Source organism: Gorilla gorilla, chromosome 16, assembly GCF_029281585.2.
Source record: "Gorilla gorilla gorilla isolate KB3781 chromosome 16, NHGRI_mGorGor1-v2.1_pri, whole genome shotgun sequence".
NCBI classification, from domain to species: Eukaryota; Metazoa; Chordata; class Mammalia; order Primates; family Hominidae; genus Gorilla; species Gorilla gorilla.
This window is the reverse complement of record NC_073240.2, coordinates 40,903,861-40,924,497: the sequence shown is the minus strand read 5'-3', so window position 1 is coordinate 40,924,497 and position 20,637 is coordinate 40,903,861. Positions and strand designations below refer to the sequence as shown.

Sequence of the window (20,637 nt, the reverse complement as noted above, 5' to 3'; positions counted from 1 at the left end):
TTTAACAGATACTATTTTATTATTTACAAAATACATGGTGATCATAAGAGAACATTTTACAAATTACAAATGGGAAAAGTACAGGGAAAAGTAGAGACAAATGGGTTAAATAACAAGGTAACCATTTGTAATGAGTCTGTTTAGAATAACATAGTTCTTCACAAAAGTTAGACAAGGCCATGAGTAAGTATATCACTGTATAAAAAATGTCAGTGACGTCGAAATATACCTGTACCAAAAAGTAGAACAGCAACACTAGTGCATCTAAATGTGTCCTAAATTAAATTACAGCAGATACAGTTTCAGTGTTCCACAATACAACCATTGCTCTGAGGCAGCAATCTGTGAGACTTGATTGCCTAGCTCACTGAAAGAGCAAAGCCCCAGGACTAGTTAACTTCCCTACCTTCCATAAGGCTTTGTTCAGGTGACTTTGGAATGTAGTGTCAAAAACCCCATTCATTTCTGCTGCAAGCTCCCCAAGAACAGACACTGTGGCCTCATCATTGGCATTCAGAATCCGCACAAAGAATTTATTCCACAATTCACCATCTTTTAGCCTAAAAATATATAAAACCATTTCCATCAAGATTAGGCATATGAAAATTATAATTCCTTTTAGTTTAACTCAGTGGTACATTTATGCGCCAAAATGGTGTAAGGTAATACCTAGAACTCTAGGGTTAGAGATCATTCAAATAGTCCTTTGAAAGCCCAGGGAAGAACTACAAAAAAGGGCTACCATAGTGGGAAAAGCCAAGATACAATGCACATAAAGGGAAAGAAGATCTCTCATCTAAATCTACAAATTTCCTCTGTGTACTAAGACATAGCACTTTTCTTCTACAAATAGAAGAAAAAGGAATTTTATTTCCTCTAACTTTCCTAGAGTCTAGGTCATTAAAAAGGCTACAGCTCCTTTCTCCTACCCCAGTAGCGGATCTTCTTTACAATTCTCTGATAATCGTAAGCTTGACTAAAGTAACTACTGCTTAATATGTTTGTACCTTTGCTTCTTATTATTTTCTTTTGATCAGAGAAACTTCCCTTATTAGATAAGGCAGGGCTGTTAGGAAACCCCAACTGACCCCACTTGTTTCTGCTTGGGTTAGCCAGACCCGCCTGGACCATAGCCAAGTGGACATGCCTATATCCATCCTATATGTCTTACATTGTATTTCAAGCCTATTTTTAAAAGTTCATGTAAGAGAAAACACTGGCCAAGTTCTGAATTAAATGAAGAGAAAAGTACAATTCAATTATTCAAAGATGAAAATGGAGAAGGGGCATTAAATCTTCAACACTCATTTTTTTTTTTTAACCAAAGAATATAACAATAGGTGACAGACTGGCAAACTTAGGCTGGGAACTTATTTGCTAAGATAAGCTAAAGAGGAACATAGATACTTAAGTTTTTTTTGAGACGGAGTCTCACTCTGCTGCCCTGGGTGGAGTGCAGTGGCGCAATCTCAGCTCACTGCAACCTCTGCCTCCCAGGTTCAAGTGATTCCCGTGCCTCAGCTTCCCAAGTAGCTAGGACTACAGGCATGTGCCACCACACCCAGCTAATTTTCTTGTATTTTGAGTAGGGACAAGGTTTCGCCATGTTGCCCAGGCTGCTCTCAAACTCCTGACCTCAGGTAATCTGCCTCGGCCTCCCAAAGTGCTGTGATTACAGGTGTGAGCCACCATGCCCGGCTGACTTAGTAAGTTTTATGAGCAGGCTTGAGGGAGTACTAAGGTTCTGAGACCAAGCAGTGCTTATTAACAGACCACTTACTTCTTCTCCAGGAGAGTCAGTTATCTGGTTTGGTTCTATCCACTTATTAAATAAAAAATAGCCTAAAATTAGCATATAGTTTAGAAATGTAAGTCTTTTCAAAGGATGCTTATTAACTTTTGGTAATAATCGCTATTAAAAAGGAATTTAGGCCAGACACGGTGGCTCACACCTGTAATCCTAGCACTTTGGGAGGCCGAGGCAGATTACCTGAGGTCAGGAGTTCGAGATCAGCCTGGCCAACGTAGTGAAACCGCATCTCTACTAAAAATACAAAAATGAGCCAGGCATGGTGGCGCGCGCCTGTAATCCCAGCTACTCAGGAGGCTGAGGCAGGAGAATCACTTGAACTCGGGAGGCAGAGGTTGCAGTGAGCCGAGATCATGCCACTGCACTCCAGCCTGGGCAACAGAGCGAGACTCCGTCTCAAAAAATAAATAAATAAATAAAAAGGAATTTAAGGCTAACACCAATTAGTTAGAAAATTATTCTCATGAAATGTTTCTTTTCACATATCTAAACAGGGAAGCTTCCATACTATAGCCGTAGTCTGGAAGATACAGCTAGATTCAGAATGACGTCCTGAAGTCTGAATAGTTTTGAATCTTATTTTTAGTAAGCAGTTCCTTTTTCCTGCACTAGTTGCTCTGCTGATACTCTAATGAAAACTGGCTGAAACTACTGGAACCATGGCATTTGGATTAAAAAACTAAGGCTGCCAAAGCAGAGATAGCACCCAAGAGAAACAGAAAATTATTGGGACAGGTAGAGACCCTGACATTCATCAATACTTACTCAGAAATATTTTGGCTAAGTTTCCAGAAGGACCCATCCCAGAAGACCTGTAGGTGTTCCTTGAACAATAGTAAATGCGCTAAATCTGCTATACCAAACAGGTCTACCTGAAATCACAAAAAGCACCATCAGCTAAAATAATTCTCTGCCTCTACCATGGCAGCTTATTTCGGTAGGAAGTTGAAAGGTATTACAGTGCTTAACTAAGTTTATTTTATGACATACATTTTAGTAGACTGTTCCTCACCCTTACAGTAAAAGGAGAAGCTCTCCAAAGAAGTGATCAATAGAGCCAACTCTAGGAATTATCCTTAAGAACAAAAGATGAAATATTTGGACTATCACATTCAAATTTGTAGACCTACTGAGTTTGCATGAACTCCAGCTGTGATCTAAATGGGGTCCACATGATTAGTTCAGGTTCGTGCTACATATTCAATCAGCAAATGTCTTATGTCTAAAGCTGAGTTAGAAGGAATTTCTGCATATAATGCCACCATACAAAAGACTTTACATTTGTGCTAATGTTCTTTTTATATACATTACTTCATTTACTCCTCATAACAATTCTGATAAACACATAGCAGAGACTGTTATCCCTATTTTACAGAGAAGATCACAGAAAATGACTTATAAAAGATTACATGGGTGGTAGGCAGTAGGAGTGGCCCTGGCATTCGGTTACAGAGTTAGTCATGTGTTTGCACGTGTATGTGTATATTCTTCAATGCTGTAACACAAAAATGTTACATTTTACTTGACTTGGTGATATTTGAAAACTAGGTAATCTATTCTGAGTCAGTATCAATAAACAGTAGCTTTTATAGCTTATCTAGATAATAAAGAGATTAAGAAACCCTCTCCATATTTGCTCAGGCTTGTTTTACACTTACCTGGTAGGGAGAAGAACAGTTAGCCAGGATCTTTTGTCCTTCCAGGATCTGTACAGTCCGAAAGCCGCTGAGGGTAAAAACATCCAGCTGCACCCTAAGGTCAACACTGTTGGAAAAGTCCACTATCTTCAAAGCTTGATTGTTCTTGTTACAATCATAGGGATCGTGGATTCTGAGCCCAGATTTAAGAGAAGGAGATAATAAAAATAGGCCATGAAAGAAGCTGCATAGCTGGTGTTTTAAAAAACAAGGTACCTTGGGTACATCTTAGCTATGCCAACAACTCCCTCCAGTGGTTAATTTTGAAAATGCACCTGTAAGACTCAGAGCAGTGGCAGTGTCCACCGAATGCGGAAGGAATGTCACCACTTTGGTGACACAAAGTATATTTCAATCACGGTGCATGGCCACCATTAAACATTTATCAAGCTTCCATATTATATAAAGTAAGTATGGAAGCAGAGCACAGGCTTCTTCCCTGTACTGTACACATTAACACATACAATTGCAATGATTTATACACTGACAGGAATTATGATGGAGGAAATTAAAATTTTATAGGTGTCATAGACTTTCTTGTTTACTATTCCAGATAGGCTTTCCAAGTATTGTTTAGATTCTTCCTTCCAGAGTTTAATGGAAAACAATGCAAGTCTGTTTTATAAAGTCCTATCTATATTGTAAAATTTCTTCTAAAACACCATATTTTATCTTACTCTTATTTGTAATTCCAGTTATTTACTAAAAAAACCTTTATAATACTAATTAATTATCAATTAATTTTGTTTTCCTTAGGTTTATCTATCCTATGCAATAATGCTGTTCTCCAAGGAGACATAGGAACTGTTTATAAATGAAAAGAGTGGGTTTTCATGTGTTCCTTTTGTCTGTTTTTCTCAATTAATTCCCTCAAACTCCTGATGCTGGTGCAATATTCCTAAATACAGTCTTTACTCCAATTACATACCTCCACGGCACAGAATGATCTATGTATTTTACTTTAAAATTGATAATTGCTCTCATTTTTCCTTGGCACAAGAGCCAACCTTTTTTGGCCACCATAAAACTATACTATAATTAAAAAAAAAAAAAATATATATATATATATATAGTTATAGGGATCGTGGATTCTGATATATATAAAATATACATATGTATTTTATATATATATATAAAGTGTGTGCATGTGTATGTTTTGTTTGGTTTCTTAGATAAGGTCTACACTCTTGTCACTGAGGCTGGAGTACGATGGTGCGATCTCAGCTCAGTGCAGTCTCTGCCTCCTAGGTTCAAGCGATCCTCCCATCTCAGCCTCCTGAGTAGCTGGGACTACTGATGTGTGCCACCATGCCTGGCTAATTTCTTAATTTTTTGTAGAGATGAGGTCTCATTATATTGCCCAGACTGGTCTTGAACTCCTAGGCTCAAGTGATCCTCTGCCTTGGTCTCCCAAAGTGCTGGGATTACAGATGTGAGTCACCATGCCCAGTGTAATTGTAAAATTTTATATAACTTTGGAGGCATAGGAAAAAATGTTTCATAGATTAATAAAAAGAAGCATGCATGAAAGTGTCCTAGCCCTCTAATCAGCTACTCACTCACTGTTACTTTGGGTAGGACATTCCATTTTTTTGGATCTCATTTTCCTCACAAAAAATATGCAGAAACTAAAGTAAGCAACTAAACTAAGCAATTTCAAAAGGTTCTTTCTGGCTTTTTATTTTTGTAGAGACAGGGTCTTGCTATGTTGACCAGGCTGGTCTTGAACTCCTGGCCTCAAGAGATCCTCCTGCCTTTGCCTCCCAAAGTGCTGGGATTGCAGATGTGAACCACTGCATCCAGCCCTTTCTGGCTTTTGTTGTTGTTTTGTTTTGAGATGGAGTCTCGCTCTGTCACCCAGGCTGGAGTGCAGTGGCACGATCTTGGCTCACTGCAAGCTCCGCCTCCCGGGTTCACGCCATTCTCCTGCCTCAGCCTCCTGAGTAGCTGGGACTACAGGCACCTGCCACCACGGCTGGCTATCTTTTTGTATTATTAGTAGAGACAGGGTTTCACTGTGTTAGCCAGGATGGTCTTGATATCCTGACCTCGTGATCCGCCCGCCTCGTCCTCCCAAAATGCTGGGATTACAGGCGTGAGCTACTGCGCCTGGCCTCTGGCTTTTTTTTTGAGACAGAATTTTGCTCTTGTTGCCCAGGCTGGAGTACAATGGTGCGATCTTGGTTCACCACAACCTCTGCCTCCTGGGTTCAAGCAATTCTCCTGCCTCAGCCTCCCAAGTAGGTGGGATTACAGGCATGCACCACCATACCTGGCTAATTTTGTATTTTTAATAGGATGGGGTTTCTCCATGTTGGTCAGGCTGGTCTTGAACTCCCAACCTCAGGTGATCTGCCCGCCTCGGCCTCCAAAAGTGCTGGGATTGATTATAGGCATGAGCCACTGTGCTCGGCCCCTTTCTGGCTTTTAATTCCTTATGAATCTATGTGAAATTTCTGATTAAATTTGATAAGCAGTGACAAAGTAAAAAGCAATGCCTCTTTAATACTATGGACTTTCCTAGAGCCTCTAGTGGCTGAGAGAAGGGTTATCGTACTTCATTAGACCACAAATGCCCAATTCTAAAAGGCTTAGAAAAAACCTCTGCTTCCAATTTCCATAGCCCTGGGAATTTCAGCACTGTCATTTTAATGTTAAGTAGAGTGAAAATATACCAGGGGTTCTCATATTTGGAAATTTGGGGGGATTTTTGGTGGTCACAACGGCTTAGGGGATTGTTACTTGCACTTAATTGGGTGGGTGGGGGGAATAGGAATATAAAACATCCTGCATTGCTTGGAACACACCTGCACAAAGAATTGTCTCATCCAAAATACCTATGGTGCCCTGGATGAGAAATGCTGCTACATTATGTCTGGGAAAGCCTTTGACTCTGCTATCTCAGGGGAGATGGTGGGATTCTCTAGTTCTTTTGGTTACCATCACAGGAACACATTGAGGGTTCTTTTAATTTCCACGTTAACTATAATTTAGAGTCTAATTCAATCTCTTCTGATAGATTAAGTATTCAGAAGAAATGTAAAGAGTTAAGTCCAGCTATTAGTGTATACCAGTGGCCTCAGAAACAAAGTTAACACCTCACCCAAGACACAGGGTTGGGCAGACACAGCGTCTTTAAACCAGGCTGCTTTTACTCAAATACTGTAACACCAATGATCACTAAAAGAATATAGTAGTCCTCTAGTACTTTTCACAAAGCAAAAATGTTGGACTGTTTTTGCCTAGTTAATGCCTGAACGTGATGTATATTTTCTCAGTCCTTAGTATTCATTTATTATTTCCTGCTCTGTGCTCACCCCTTGAACCTGATGGACACACTGGGTTTAATTTGAACACTAAGCCCCATTCCTTGGCATAGTTTGTATTTGAACTCTGGTTTTACCCACTTCTCTTGGCTAACGGGTCAGTTAGGCCTGACTTAAGCTTTGGTCTATGAAACTGAGTAGTGCCTTGATTTTGCTGGCATCCTTGCTAGATTGGCACTGGTCCCACTCAAAGAATGACTAAACAATCCACTTTATATTCCTCAAAATATTCATATTTTATATCTCATCTTGACATATATCATCACAATACTCAGTGATTAATTATTTTATCTGATTTAATCTATTTCCTCAATGTGTTTATTTCTTTGAATTATTTTAAACTATTCTTAATGATTTTTGACTTTTAGGTAAATACTCTCTTAACATAATATGTTCCTCGATATGGCAATTATCAAAAGGCTTTAAAAATTGGCAACTTGGCCGGGTGCAGTGGCTCACGCCTATAATCCCAGCACTTTGGGAGGCTGAGGTGGGCAGATCACTTGAGGCCAGGAGTTTGAGACCAGCCTGGGCAACATGGCAAAACCTCATCTCTACCAAAAAATACAAAAAATTAGCCAGGTGTGGTGGTGCGCGCCTGTGGTCCCAGCTACTAGCAAGGTTAAGATGGGAGAATCGTTTGAACCTGGGAGATGGAGGCTGCAGTGAGCCAAGATCATGCCACTGTACTCCAACCTAGGTGACAGAGTGAGACCCTCGCCTCAAAAAAGAAAAAAAAAAAGTGGCAACTATCCATGTTTTAAGAGACAGCTGACAGAATTATAAGAATGAAAAGGACCAACCTGTTTCTGAGAATCAGACACCTTGGACTCAAGTCACCATGGACTATTTCTGCTTTGTGTAGCATCTCCACTATTGTCAAAAGGTTATAAATAATCAACACTGTTATTTCATGGGTAATATATTCACTGTGTTGGAGAAGATCCTGGAAATTGAAGGACAGAAAACTCACTATTTCTCAAGTTTGGCAGATTGTAGTTATACTCAATACCTTGAAAACTGATGGTTTGTAGTCTTCCTTGTTCTCTACTGGAACGTAGGCACCTCTGTAGACTGAGTCTATGTCCCAGTTTTAATAACACTGCGATCTCCCATAAGATTGTTTGTAAGGATTTAATGACATAATGATGAAGGGCATCAAGCATGAGCCTGGCCCAAAATAGGTACTTAATAAATGTTTTAAAATACCCTCATTCCAACCATTTTTGAGAATTCATATTATCATCAAAATCCATAGCAAACCTTCTTAAGAACAAACCGAAGAGTAAAATGACATATTGTGTCTGGGTTTTAAAAACTATCCAGTGGGGGTAGTATAGCTAAAACAAGAGTGGCCATGAGCTAAGATTATCATAGATGACTAGTTCATGGGAGTTCATTGTACAATTCTACTTTTATTTATGCTTGACAACTAACCAAAATAAGTTAAAAAAATACCAAAGAGATCTTTGGTCAAAATAACGAGAAAATTATCAATGCTTCTAACTTATACTTGAATTGGTCTATTTCTAGAAGATTGACAGGAATTTTGTACTAAATTCCTTTGCTAAATGGAGCACAAATCTCTCTACTTCAGGACTTTAAATTATGTTTTTAGTATTACAGACCTGAAGGGTGAAGCAGTTTATATATTGGTGCCAAACAATACAGCCATCTTGATATTGATAACAGCTGCAAAAATGATCAAAATCTTCATTTAAACGTTCCTTTAACTTGAGGTTGATATAAAAGTCCCATGGGACAGGTTGAGAAGATACCTGTAAGACATTGTATTTTAAAAATAAGTTCAGTTAAGTCTATGGTTATGGCTGGCAGGTTGAAACACATTCCTTCCAGCCCTTCTGATAGAGAAATAATAAAGAGATATTTTTAAAGGCATAAATCTACTATAAAAGACACAATAACAACAAATTCTGGGAAGAGGATAAGCTGGAAAGAGAACAGGAGGTAACAATCCAATTAGAATAAAAACTGATTTTGGCAGAGGAGAAAGCTGAGCTACATTTACACTACAAGGCTATTTTCCTATACTATATAACTGGCAGCACCAATTACCCATGGAAGTGAGGCTGAGGGTGGAGCTAAGACAGGAGTGATTGAATCCCATTTAAGAGGAAGGTAGGCCTAGTGCAGTGGCTCATGCCTGTAATCCCAGCACTCTGGGAGGCTGAGGCGTGTGGATTACCTGACATCAGGGGTTCAAGACCAGCCTGACCAATGATTATGAAGGGGTGAAACCCCGTCTCTGCTAAAAATACAAAAAATTAGCTAGGCTTTTGGTGGCGGGTGCCTGTAATCCCAGCTACGCGGGAGGCTGAGGCAGGAGAATCGCTTGACCCTGGGAGGCAGAGGTTGCAGTGAGCCAAGATCATGCCACTGCCCTCCAGCCGGGGTGACAAGAGCAAAACTCCGTCTCAAAGGGAAAAAAAAAAACAAAAAAACAGGAAGGTAGACCCCAGCTTCCCTCCTCTGCTCCCATAGCCCAGCCCAGCAACTACCTCTCCCCTATTCTGGAAGTCCAGAAGTTTATTACCTAGTGAGTATAAAACAGAAGGGCTCTGGACTAGAGGGCACTAGGCACCACTGAGGGGGGTAGAAATAACATAGAAAACAGGAAAAAGTATATATATCAGATGTTATATATGCAGCAGTTAAGATGTTAAGATGCACCTCCCTGCTCTTCTATTCTTCAGACCAATTTCCTCACTCAGATTTCAGAAAGCTAGCAGCCAGGCTTATATGCTCCAGGCAGAAAATTAGAAGTCTTCTCTGAGGGAGAAGACTTCTAAGCTCAAGAGAAAGGATCTAAAGATTGGAGGGTTTTCCAATAAAATGGCCAAACTAGATCATCCTACATTGAGGTCCACAGCTGTCAAGGTCTTTCCATATACACAGAGCTTTCAATGTCCCATACTTAAATATGAATAGAGAGCCAAAGACTTGAAGAAAGCCTGTAGTGTGAAAGAGATCAAAACAGACAAAAAAAAAAAAAAAAAAAAAAGAAAAGAAAACAAGAAGAAACAGATGACAAAGGGGGAAAAAATTTTAAAAAGAGCTCTTGAAAATTAAATATAGAAATAAAAACCCAGTAAAAAGACCAAAAATATTAAGCTGATAATATACTCAGAAAGTAAAAAGACAAAGAGAGAATATAGGAGAAAAAAAGTTAAATTTTTAGAGGTTCTGTCCAAAGATGCCATATGCACCTCTAATAAAAGGAATTAGAGAATAAGAGAACAGAGAAAACTGAGGGGAAAAATAATTTTCCCATTGAAGAAAATTTCTCAGAACTGAGGGAATTAACACACTGAAATGGCCATTGAGTACCTAGCACATAAATGACAACAAACTTATGAAAAGGCATGTAATTGTGACATTTCAGAATAGTGGGGACAAGAGTAAGATCCTATAAGGATCCAGAAAGAGGGAAAAATAACTTCACACAAAGCTTTGAGACTCAGAATGGCAAAAAAATTCAAAAGCAAAGTTAGATGCCTGTAATCCAGTTCTTTGGGAGGCCAAGGTGGGAGGACTGCTTGAGCCATGAATTCAAGACCAGCCTAGGCAACACAGAGAGGCCCCCGTCTCTACAAAAAATAATTAGCTGGGAGTGGTGGCGTGCACCTATGGTCCCAGCTATTCCAGAGGCTGAGGTGGGAGGATTGCTTGAGCTCAAGAGGTTGAGGCTGCAGTGAGCCATGATCATGATACTGTACTCCAGCCTGGATGACAGAGACTGTGTCCTTTAAAAAACAAAGATAAAAAGAAACTAGGTATCCAATATAAGACAAAGGTAATGTGAATACCTAGGATGATAATAAATGGAAATTCCAAGGTGATTGTGGGTGGTGATTGTGTGAAAGCTAATGTATAACTTGTCCAGATTGGAGCAGGCCAGAAAGTATCAGCAGAGATTTCCTAAAAAAAATGAAACTGAAAGGATACTTAATATATTTGGGCATATTGAAAGAGATTATTAGAAAGATTTGATGGTAACATGAGGACAGTTATTGCTTCAATCGTATTATTTACAAAGTAACTGAAATTACAAAGAATCAGTCCCACCTTTATTACTGTTAATTCTGCAGAGTTTCTTGGCGCCACCCAGAATAACTTGTAATCTTCACATATTAGGTATTCTCGTTTAATGCAGTAATCCTCATTACCTGTTGAGAAAGTTTGATTCCATTTAAAAATCACTGTGAACATATACAGCCCTGTAGCTTTTACCTCCTGGTTTAAGGGATAGAGGCACTGGTGTATTTGCCAGTTAGTAGTATCTAGAATACTTTTAAAAATAATTTGTTAAAGATTGCAAGAGGAGAAGACATAATTCCTATTATTAGGACATGAAGCTACTGATGTGTCATCCTCTATATTGCTTTTTAAAAAAATACAATCTAGGAATATTTACAGTGCTCAAGCATCAAGCTTAAGTACAAATAATCACTTATTTGTATACTGTCATGCACCAGAGGACATGCGTTCAATGGTACTTACCTAATTCAATTTCCTTCTCAATTTCCAACTTAGGCATTGGTCTGTCTTCTATACACAACTCTGCAGAGGCACTTAACTCTGGTAGGGACTTCAGTAGCTGTCTGCGATACTGTGAACACCATGGTGACTGAGTAGGGTTTTCTGCCAGTGGGAGGGAAAGGTGAAAAGATATCACCAAAAAACCCTAATGCTTAAAATGGATATTATAACAGAGTAGAAGAAAAAAAAAATCAAGATTACACAGTCAGCACGGTTAATTTAACTACACTCACCTGTCTCAGGTGTTTATGAAACTGTGTTCACTTCGTACTAATCTACTCTAGAAATTTCACAATTTATGGCAACTTCTTTGAGACAGAGTCTCACTCTGTCGCCCAGGCTGGAGTGCAGTGGCGCCATCTCGGCTCACTGCTGCAAGCTCTGCCTCCCGGGTTCACGCCATTCTCCTGCCTCAGCCTCCAGAGTAGCTGGGACTACAGACACCCGCCACCATGCCCGGCTAATTTTTTTGTATTTTTACTAGAGTTGGGGTTTCCCCGTGTTAGCCAGGATGGTCTCGATCTCCTGACCTCGTGATCCACCCGCCTCGGCCTCCCAAAGTGCTGGGATTACAGGCGTGAGCCACCGCACCCGGCCGGCAACTTCTTTAAGAAGGAAAAACACATAGACTGGGCATGGTGGCTCACACCTATAATCCCAGGGAGTGGGAGGCTGAGGCGGGAGGATCCTTTGAGGCCAGGAGTTTGAGACCAGCCTGGGCAACATGGCGAAACCCCGCCTCTACAAAAAATACAAAAATTGGTGGTGGCACAGTTGTGGTCCCAGCTACTCGGGAGGCTGAGGTAGGAGGATCACCTGAGCCCAGTGAGTTTGAGGCTGCAGTGAGCTGTGATTGTGCCACTGCACTCCATCCTGGGTGACAGAGTGAGACCCTGTCTCAAAAAAAGAAAAACATACAGCTCAGTTTGCTGAGATAAACAAGTGTTCAGTAGGCATGGATATAGTGGTATGTATATCCTACCTGAAGTCTCATTAGTAAGTTCTAGTTTCTCAGGAATTTGAAGACATTTGATGGAGGAGGTGCTTGCAACCGAGGCAGAAGAACCAGAGAAGCCAGAGGAGTGTGTGGCTTCACGACTGTCTTCAATAATTGGGCTAAAAGAATCAAAAATAAGTTAATTCTTATAGGAATAATATATATCAACTTTGTTATAATTTCATAAATTCTTAAGGTTTACATTTTTCTTTTTTGGAGATGGAGTTTTGCTCTTGTCACCCAGGCTGGAGCACAACTGCAAGATCTTGGCTCACTGCAACCTCTGCCTCCCGGGTTCAAGTGATTCTCCTGTCTCAGCCTCCTGAGTAGCTGGGATTACAGGCACCTGCCACCATGCCCAGCTAATTTTTGTATTTTTAGTAGAGACAGGATTTCGCCATGTTAGCCAGACTGGTCTTGAACTCCTGACTTCAGATGGTCCACCCGTCTCAGCCTCCTAAAGTGCTGGGATTATAGGCGTGAGCCACTGCACCCGGCCTTAATGTACAAATTTTATAATTTTATGTTATACTTTTATTTTTTAACACAATAAAATTTAGGTTTAAATAATTTATAATTTGTTATCAATTTATTTGATAGCCTCATTTTTTTTTTTTTACTTTTCATTTTATTTTTGAGACAGGATCTCATTCCGTCACCCAGGCTGGAGGGCAGTGGTGCGATCATGGCTCACTGCAGCCTTGATTTCCTGGGCTCAAGTGATCCTCCCACCTCAGCCTCCCAAGTAGCTGAAAGGTTGTAAAACAAAAAAGCTAATATCTGGGACTACTTGGGAGGCTGAGGTGGGAGAATCACTTGAGCCCAGGAAATGATAGCTGGGTGAGTGCTACCATGCCTAGCTATTTTTTTAAAATTTTTATTAGACACAAGGCATCACTTTGTTCCCCAGGCTGGTCTTAAACTCCTGGCCTCAAGTGATCCTCCCACCTTAGCCTCCCAAAGTGCTGGGATTACAGGCAAGAGCCAATGCACTCAGCAATAGTCTCATTTTTCAAGTCCATTATTTCCCCAAATCAGAATCTAGGTAACCTCCTCTAAACCTGGTGAATAAGCCATGTCCAGCATACATTTCTGGATTTATGCTTTATTTACCTATAGTAAATATCTACTCTATAGTCCATAATATTGAGAAACACTAACATTGACACTTTCTTCCTCTTTATCCTTTCTCTGGACTTTTTTTTCTTCAAGAAGAAAAGGTTAGGCAAAGAAAAGAGAAACCCAAATCATGCAATGTGAATACATGCTAGCAAATGTGCTTAAAAGCCTGTAGGGAAAAAGTTTCAAAAAAAAGTTTTTTTGAGTACAGCCATGTTGACCAGGCTGGTCTTCAACTCCTGGCCTGAAATGATCCGCCTCCCTCAGCCTCCCAAAGTGCCAGGATTACAGAGGTGAGCCACTGCATCTGGCCTCTCAAAATGTAGCTTTAAAAGCAAAAATTGGCCAATTACAAAGAATTCCTAAAACTGGAATTAGTTAAATTAGCTGACCTAAAACAAGTGTCAGACCCTGGCTGTAAGCCATTCCCTCATATCTATTCCATAGTTCATTTCCACCTCTCTATCAAAAGATAGTTTTTTAAAAAACACATCTCTAGTTGCCTATTTAAAATTCACATAAGCTGGCTGGGCACAGTGGCTCACTCCTGTAATCCCAGCACTTTGAGAGGCCAAGGCGGGTGGATCACCTGAGGTCAGGAGTTTGAGACCAGCCTGGCCAACATGGCGAAACCCCGTCTCTACTAAAAATATAAAAATAAGCCAGGCATGATGGTGCGCACCTGTAGTCCCAGCTACTTGGGGGGCTGAGGCAGGAGAATCGCTTGAACCCGGGAGACAGAGGTTTCAGTGAGCTAAGATAGTGCCACTGCACTCCAGCCTGGGCGACAGAGTGAGACTCCATTTCAATAAATAAATAAATACATAAAATTAACAAAAGCTATCCTACCACTATTTTAAACTCAATATTAAAGAAAAACTAAATGCCTCCTTTTCGTCAGTCATGTACACTTTGCAAAGTTTCCTCAATGGTACTATATCCTCTCGGACCACTTAGTTTCTCTACCATCAAAATTTACTTTTAACCCTCATATCCAAATCAATCACTAAATCCCATTGACACTTCATCTGGGGCAGCCCTACTCTCATGTAAAGCACTTAGCACAGTACCTGGCAGTTAGTAAGAACTTGATAACTGATTACTGTAACTGACAAGCACATGCAGAATAAGAGAGTAAACAATCTGGTTTGTAAAACCTGTAAATCCCCAATCACCTCAGCTTCTTGATGCTGAGAGTCTGACTGTAGATAGTGCCACAAGCTGTCTGCTGGTCCTCAGAGGTCTTTACATCTAGATCCTCTTCCGGTAACAGTCTCTCAGGATCAGAAGGGAGATCCTTCAAGGACATTATCTCATGAAAAGGAGTGGATACAAAACGAGCTGCTCTGGCAAAGTCACAAGTGTCTTCTGGGTTAGGACAAATTGTTACATTTCTGAAGCCTGTGATAATGGCATCCTCGCTCAAGGGTTCAATTCCTGTAAATTCATCCTGAAATAAAGACCATATAAAGTTTAGCTAAAATATTTCAATACATGAAGAACTTTTTTACCGAGAGAGACACATTAGCTCAGTGACACAGGGTACAGAAATAGCATATCAGAATACCTAGGCAAATATAAAAAGGTTTTTATATCATGAACACAGTAAACTATACTTCATCCAAAAAATGTACCAGGAAGATTCTCCATACGAAGAAAAATATTGGGCAATGGTTTTGTTCCTCCACAAATTTCACCTATGAACTAAAGCACAAATACTATTTTTCTTCTGCTTTCACTTAGTAAATATTCTAATGATTTGCTATCCTCCTAGTTTTTAGGTCTTCTTCCTCTATGCTACATACCTAATTTTTATTTATTTCTTAAAGATAATTCATGTATGTCTGGTAGGATATATGCATAGCATATTCTATGCATTTGAAAAGGAATTTTAAAACCAGTGAAACTGTAGCATTCATGATACTCTGTATTGCTCTTTCTCATACTTTTTGTATTTCTTCCTTCCTATGCTATTAAAAATTCTTTAAAAACATAATGGCCACATTGTGGGTCTATAAGAAATTAACCAACTTTCAGGTTATTCTGTTTTTTACTAGTTTAAAACTACTTTATCCTTATACATAAACCTTTATAAACCCTTTAATTTTCTTAGGATTAATTCCTAAACGTAGAATTGTAAGGTCAAAAGGTTATAAACACTAAAGTTCTTTATCTATATTACTTAGCTGTCCTCAGAGAGATTATACCACTTTACGTATTTACCTGTAGTATACAAATAGTGCCTATTTGATTTAACCCATATGGATACCAGAGATTAATTTTCTAGATCATTACCAATTTGACACATACTTTGAATTTCTGACTTAGTAACTAAAGGTGGGAGGTACATCTGGAAGAAACAAAGTATAGTTAAAAAAAAAATTATAGGCCGGGTGCAGTGGCTCACGCCTGTAATCCCAGCACTTTGGGAGGCTGAGGTGGGTGGATCACCTGAGGTCAGGCGCTCGAGACCAGCCTGGCCAACATGGCAAAACCCCGTCCCTACTAAAAATACAAAAATTAGCTGGGCGTGGTGGTGGGCGCCTATAATCCCAGCTACTCGGGAGGCTGAGGCAGGAGAATTGCTTGAACACAGGAGGCGGAGGCTGCAGTGAGTCGAGATCACGCCACTTCACTCCAGCCTGAGCGAAAGAGTGAAACTCAGTCTCAAAAAAAAAAAAAAAAAAAGATTTGGCCAGGTATATTTGCTCACACCTGTAATCCCAACACTTTGGGAGGCAGGCTGAGGTGGGAAGATCACTTGAGCACAGGAGTTTGAGACCAGCTTGGGCAACATGGCGAAACCCTGTCTCTCCAAAAAATAAAAAATTAGCCAGGCATGGTGGCTCACACCTGTAGTCCCAGCTAATTGGGAGGCTGAGGTGGGAGGAATGCTTGAGTACAGGAGGCAGAGGCTGCAGTGAACTGAGATAATGCCACTGTACTCCAGCCTGGGTGACAGAGTGAGACCCTGTCTAAAAAAGAAAAAGAAAAAAAAAAAAAATAAAATAAATATATATATATATATATATGTATGTATATATGTGATTAAAGTAAAATAGATGTTTATAATCTATACATTTTATGCAAATACTACTTATGGCCATATTAGCTTAGACATTTTAAATATGATTTTTTTAGGGGATGAAAATTCTGGTAGGTACTTATTAACAAAATTCAAGTAAAAGACTGGTTAAAAAAAAAAAAGGTAGATGAAGTTGGACTCCTTTAACAATTAAGCATATCCTTGAACAGCTGAATCTAGAACCACTGCATCCAAATCTAGCCTGTTCATCATGTTCTCTGGTGGTTTACTCCAGAACACAGTATGTAATTAATTACTCTTACATCACTGTCTTTTCATAGCAGTCAGTAGACTAACTGTAGCAGAATTATCTGAGAAAGTATTTTTAAAAAGACAAAAATACATGCTTGGACTTCTTCCCTGGAAATTCCAATGGCACCTAGATGGAATGGGGCTTAAGCACTGTTAGTCACAAAAGACTCGCTAGTCTCTTCTGAGTTGATGGAAATATTCTGTATCTTGATATGGGAAAAAATTGCATGGAAAAATTCATCTAGCTGTACAATATTTGTGCAGTTTACTGGATATAAAATATACATCAACAGAGAAGAAACTACAATGAAAAAGTGCTTTTAAAAAACTTCCTCCAAATGATTCCCTAGGATGTGGAAAACACTGCTTTAAGTTACTAAAGCTACTGCTCACATCACCCCTTAAAAGTCTTCAGATTAAACATACTCAATTCTTTTCAGTCTCATGACAAGCTTCCAGAGGCTGGTTTGAAGAGAATGATTTTTCCTCCTTAAAACTTTAATAAAATGCCAATGATAAAGGTTATTTACTTTGACTTAAATGTCTACACAGGGTCTTTTTACCTTAAGTATTATGTCGTTAGTCTATAGCGGTTAATATAGAACATTACTGAAGAAAAATGATTGGCCCACATAACTTTTGCATTGCCACAAAAGGTATTTTATATAAAAAAGAACAAATGTCTTTTGCTATGTTGGTTAAAAAATTAAAAATACAAAAGGCTTTAAAATTAGTGATTTTTCCCTACTTATAAAAATTGAGATATAATTCATATACCATAAAATTGACCCTTTTAAAGTATATTTCAGTGGTTTTTAGTAAATTCACAAGGTTGTACAACCATCATCACTATCTAATTCCAGAATACTTTCATCACTCCAAAAAGAAACCCTATACCCATTAGCAGTCACTCTCCACCACCCTCTAATCCCCTGGAAAACCTCAATCCATGACACCTTTGCCTATTCTGGATATTTCATGAAAATGAGATAATATAATATGTGGTCTTTGTATCTGGCTTCATTCACTTGACATAACGTTTTCAAGATTCATCTATGTTGTGACAGGTATTAGTACTTCATTCCTTTTTGTTGCCAAATAATATTTCGTGGTATGGATACATAACATTTTGTTTATCCATTCATCAGTTGATGGACATTTGGGGTTGTTTCCACTATCATGAGTAATACGGCTATGAACATTTGTGTACAAATTTTTCGTGTGAACATGTGTTTTCAATTATTTTGAGTATATACCCGGGCAGAGATCTGCAGGATCATATGGTAACTGTGTTTAACATTTTAAAGAGCTGCCAAACTGTTTTCCAAAGTGGCTACACCATTTTACATTCCCAGCAATAATGTATGTTCTAATTTCTCCACAATTTTGCCAACACTTGTTACTGTGCGTAATTTTTTATTATAGCTATCCTAGAGGATATAAAGTAGTATCTCACTGTGGTTTTGATTTGCATTTCCCTGTTGAGTAGTAATGCTGAGCATCTTTTCATGTGCTTAATTCAAGTCAGTGGTTTCAATTTTAACCTTAAGCTTTTGTGGATTTGAATAAACAATCCACTAGCCCATTTACATTAACTTAAGGATACTGCTCCTTACACAAACATCTGGAGACACATCTTCATTTGAGGTGATGCTTTCTGAGGTTTTGAGAACTGCAAGGGGTCTTCGTTGAGCTAAAACTCGTGGGGGATCTGCAGGAGGACTGGAAAAAGACATACCTCACTTAGCAATTTTTTTCATAACAGTAACCCCTAATTTATCCTCACTTATAATAACAGAAAATTCTTAAGTAAAAAAAAAACCAAAAAAACAACGTACCTTTTATTCTTCTTTTCTGAAAGAAGAAACTCATCAAAAATGGAGAAAGGTACACTGGGACCTAGAGAAAGAGAGACTAGATACATACTCTAGGAGTAAATGCTTTACTCTTCAAGACAACCAGATAAATTAATCAATATTTTGTGTTGTTTGAAAGCAGGAAGGCAATCTGCTTTTTTAATAACAAAAAGCTTCAAACATATAAAAGGTCATTAAACAATTTACCAATTACCTAAACTTAGATGATCTTGTTCCATTTAGATTCTCTACCACTGTCACTACTCCCCAAACCCAACCCAACAGGATTATTTTAAAGCAAATTCCAGACATGTCATTTTATCTGCAAATATTTCAGTATATATTTCTAAAAGAGGCTTTTTAAAAATCCCAATCCCAAAACATGATACCTACCTATAAAATGAACAATTTATGAATATATATATTAATATCAAATGTCCAGTGAGAAGTTTCATATTTTACCAATTAAAAAAATGTTTTGGCCGGGTGTGGTGGCTCACACCTGTAATCCCAGCACTTTGGGAGGCCATGGTGGGCGGATCACGAGGTCAGGAGATCGAGACCATCCTGGCTAACATGATGAAACCCCGTCTCTACTAAAAATACAAAAAAAAATTAGCCAGGCGTGGTGGTGGGCGCCTGTAGTCCCAGCTAGTCGGGAGGCTGAGGCAGGAGAATGGCATGAACCCAGGAGGCAGAGCTTGTAGTGAGCTGAGATCGCGCCACCGCACTCCAGCCTGGGCGACAGAGCGAGACTCAGTCTCAAAAAAATATTAATAAATAAAAAAAAATTTTTTTTAAAGTTTGTTTGAATTGGGAATGCAGAGTTAAGATCCGTATACTGTGACTGTTCAAATGCCTCTTAAATCTCTTTTATTCTATAGAGTTTTGGGGGGAATTTTTGTTGAACAAACTGGGTTGCTAGCCCCATAATGCTGGATTTTGCCAATTCCATCCTGCTGTGTTGTTTAACAACGTTCCTCCATGCTTTATATTTCCAATAAATTGTCGGTTAGAAACAGAGGTTTAATTAGATTTTAATGTTTTTTATTTTTATTTTTGTCAAACCATTTACAAGTAGATATTCATGTTTCACCACTTTTAACACATTTTGAAGAAAAGAAAACCAATTTGAGTATAAAATAGCTTTAAATTTTTTTTTCCCTGAAAAGAAACACTTTCCTTAGTGTCTTTGCTGTTTAGTGTACAGTAACTAAAGTATAAGATTTGGTGGTTAGTGTAAATTTAAAATTACAATTAAACCAAATATTTTGAAGCACTGAGGAATCTTTAAAAAAATACTCTTTCAAATGTCTTTCCTATCATAAAGCATATGCTTATGCTAAATTCCTAGTATCCTAGTCCCCCTGTCTTTCAATCCCTTTATCATAATTAAAAATATTTACCATTTATTACATAATACATTTGTTATCAGCAAGTTCTTCTCAAGGCTGTCAAATACAACTCACCTTTAGAATGAGGTTGTTCCTGCCAAATGTTCTCCGCAAGTGAAGTTTCTCTGTGAAGAAACTTGTTTTAAATCATGTGCTCAATACCCACAGAAAGAACTGTTTAATTTTTAAAAGTCCAAGAGGCTTTTCCATTAAATATAATATTTACTCTAACATAAATTATTACTGTCAATTCAAATTCTCTTAAAGAAGATGGAAGCTTTGGTTATCAAAAATGTTGCAGAAATATATTTGATAATAGATGTCAAGTTGCATTAATAGTATAAGCAGATTACAAAATGGTAAGCTGCCATTTTTATAAAACAAAACAAAAATACAACACAAAAGAAGAGACAGAACAGTGTTAATGGTAGTCATCTCTTAGTGGTAGAAATGGGTGATTTTGTTTTTTAAAAACAGTATATGTATTTGTTTCTATAAGAAACATGTTTCTTCAGTGGAAAATGGTCAATGCTCTGTCCTC

General features: G+C 38.7%; 1 protein-coding gene across 4 annotated transcripts in view; it reads right to left on the bottom strand.

Moving 5' to 3' along the window:
* The window catches only part of BUB1B (BUB1 mitotic checkpoint serine/threonine kinase B), a 60,336-nt gene continuing 39,699 nt past the window's right edge, over positions 1–20,637 (bottom strand). For 2 of the 4 annotated variants that reach the window (XM_019011019.4, XM_055363362.2), the window contains exons 12-23: positions 20,172–20,221; positions 18,685–18,745; positions 18,463–18,568; positions 14,685–14,959; positions 12,376–12,509; positions 11,355–11,495; positions 10,920–11,020; positions 8,462–8,611; positions 7,637–7,779; positions 3,469–3,640; positions 2,576–2,682; positions 1–560 (exon numbers count right to left, since the gene is read on the bottom strand). In XM_019011019.4, coding sequence (XP_018866564.4) covers positions 365–560; positions 2,576–2,682; positions 3,469–3,640; positions 7,637–7,779; positions 8,462–8,611; positions 10,920–11,020; positions 11,355–11,495; positions 12,376–12,509; positions 14,685–14,959; positions 18,463–18,568; positions 18,685–18,745; positions 20,172–20,221 — 1,636 coding nt within the window. In that variant the 3' untranslated portion in view covers positions 1–364. Of the gene's footprint in view, positions 561–2,575; positions 2,683–3,468; positions 3,641–7,636; positions 7,780–8,461; positions 8,612–10,919; positions 11,021–11,354; positions 11,496–12,375; positions 12,510–14,684; positions 14,960–18,462; positions 18,569–18,684; positions 18,761–20,171; positions 20,222–20,637 lie in introns of all 4 variants that reach the window. The other 2 variants (XM_055363363.2, XM_055363361.2) reach the window with 1 other exon arrangement.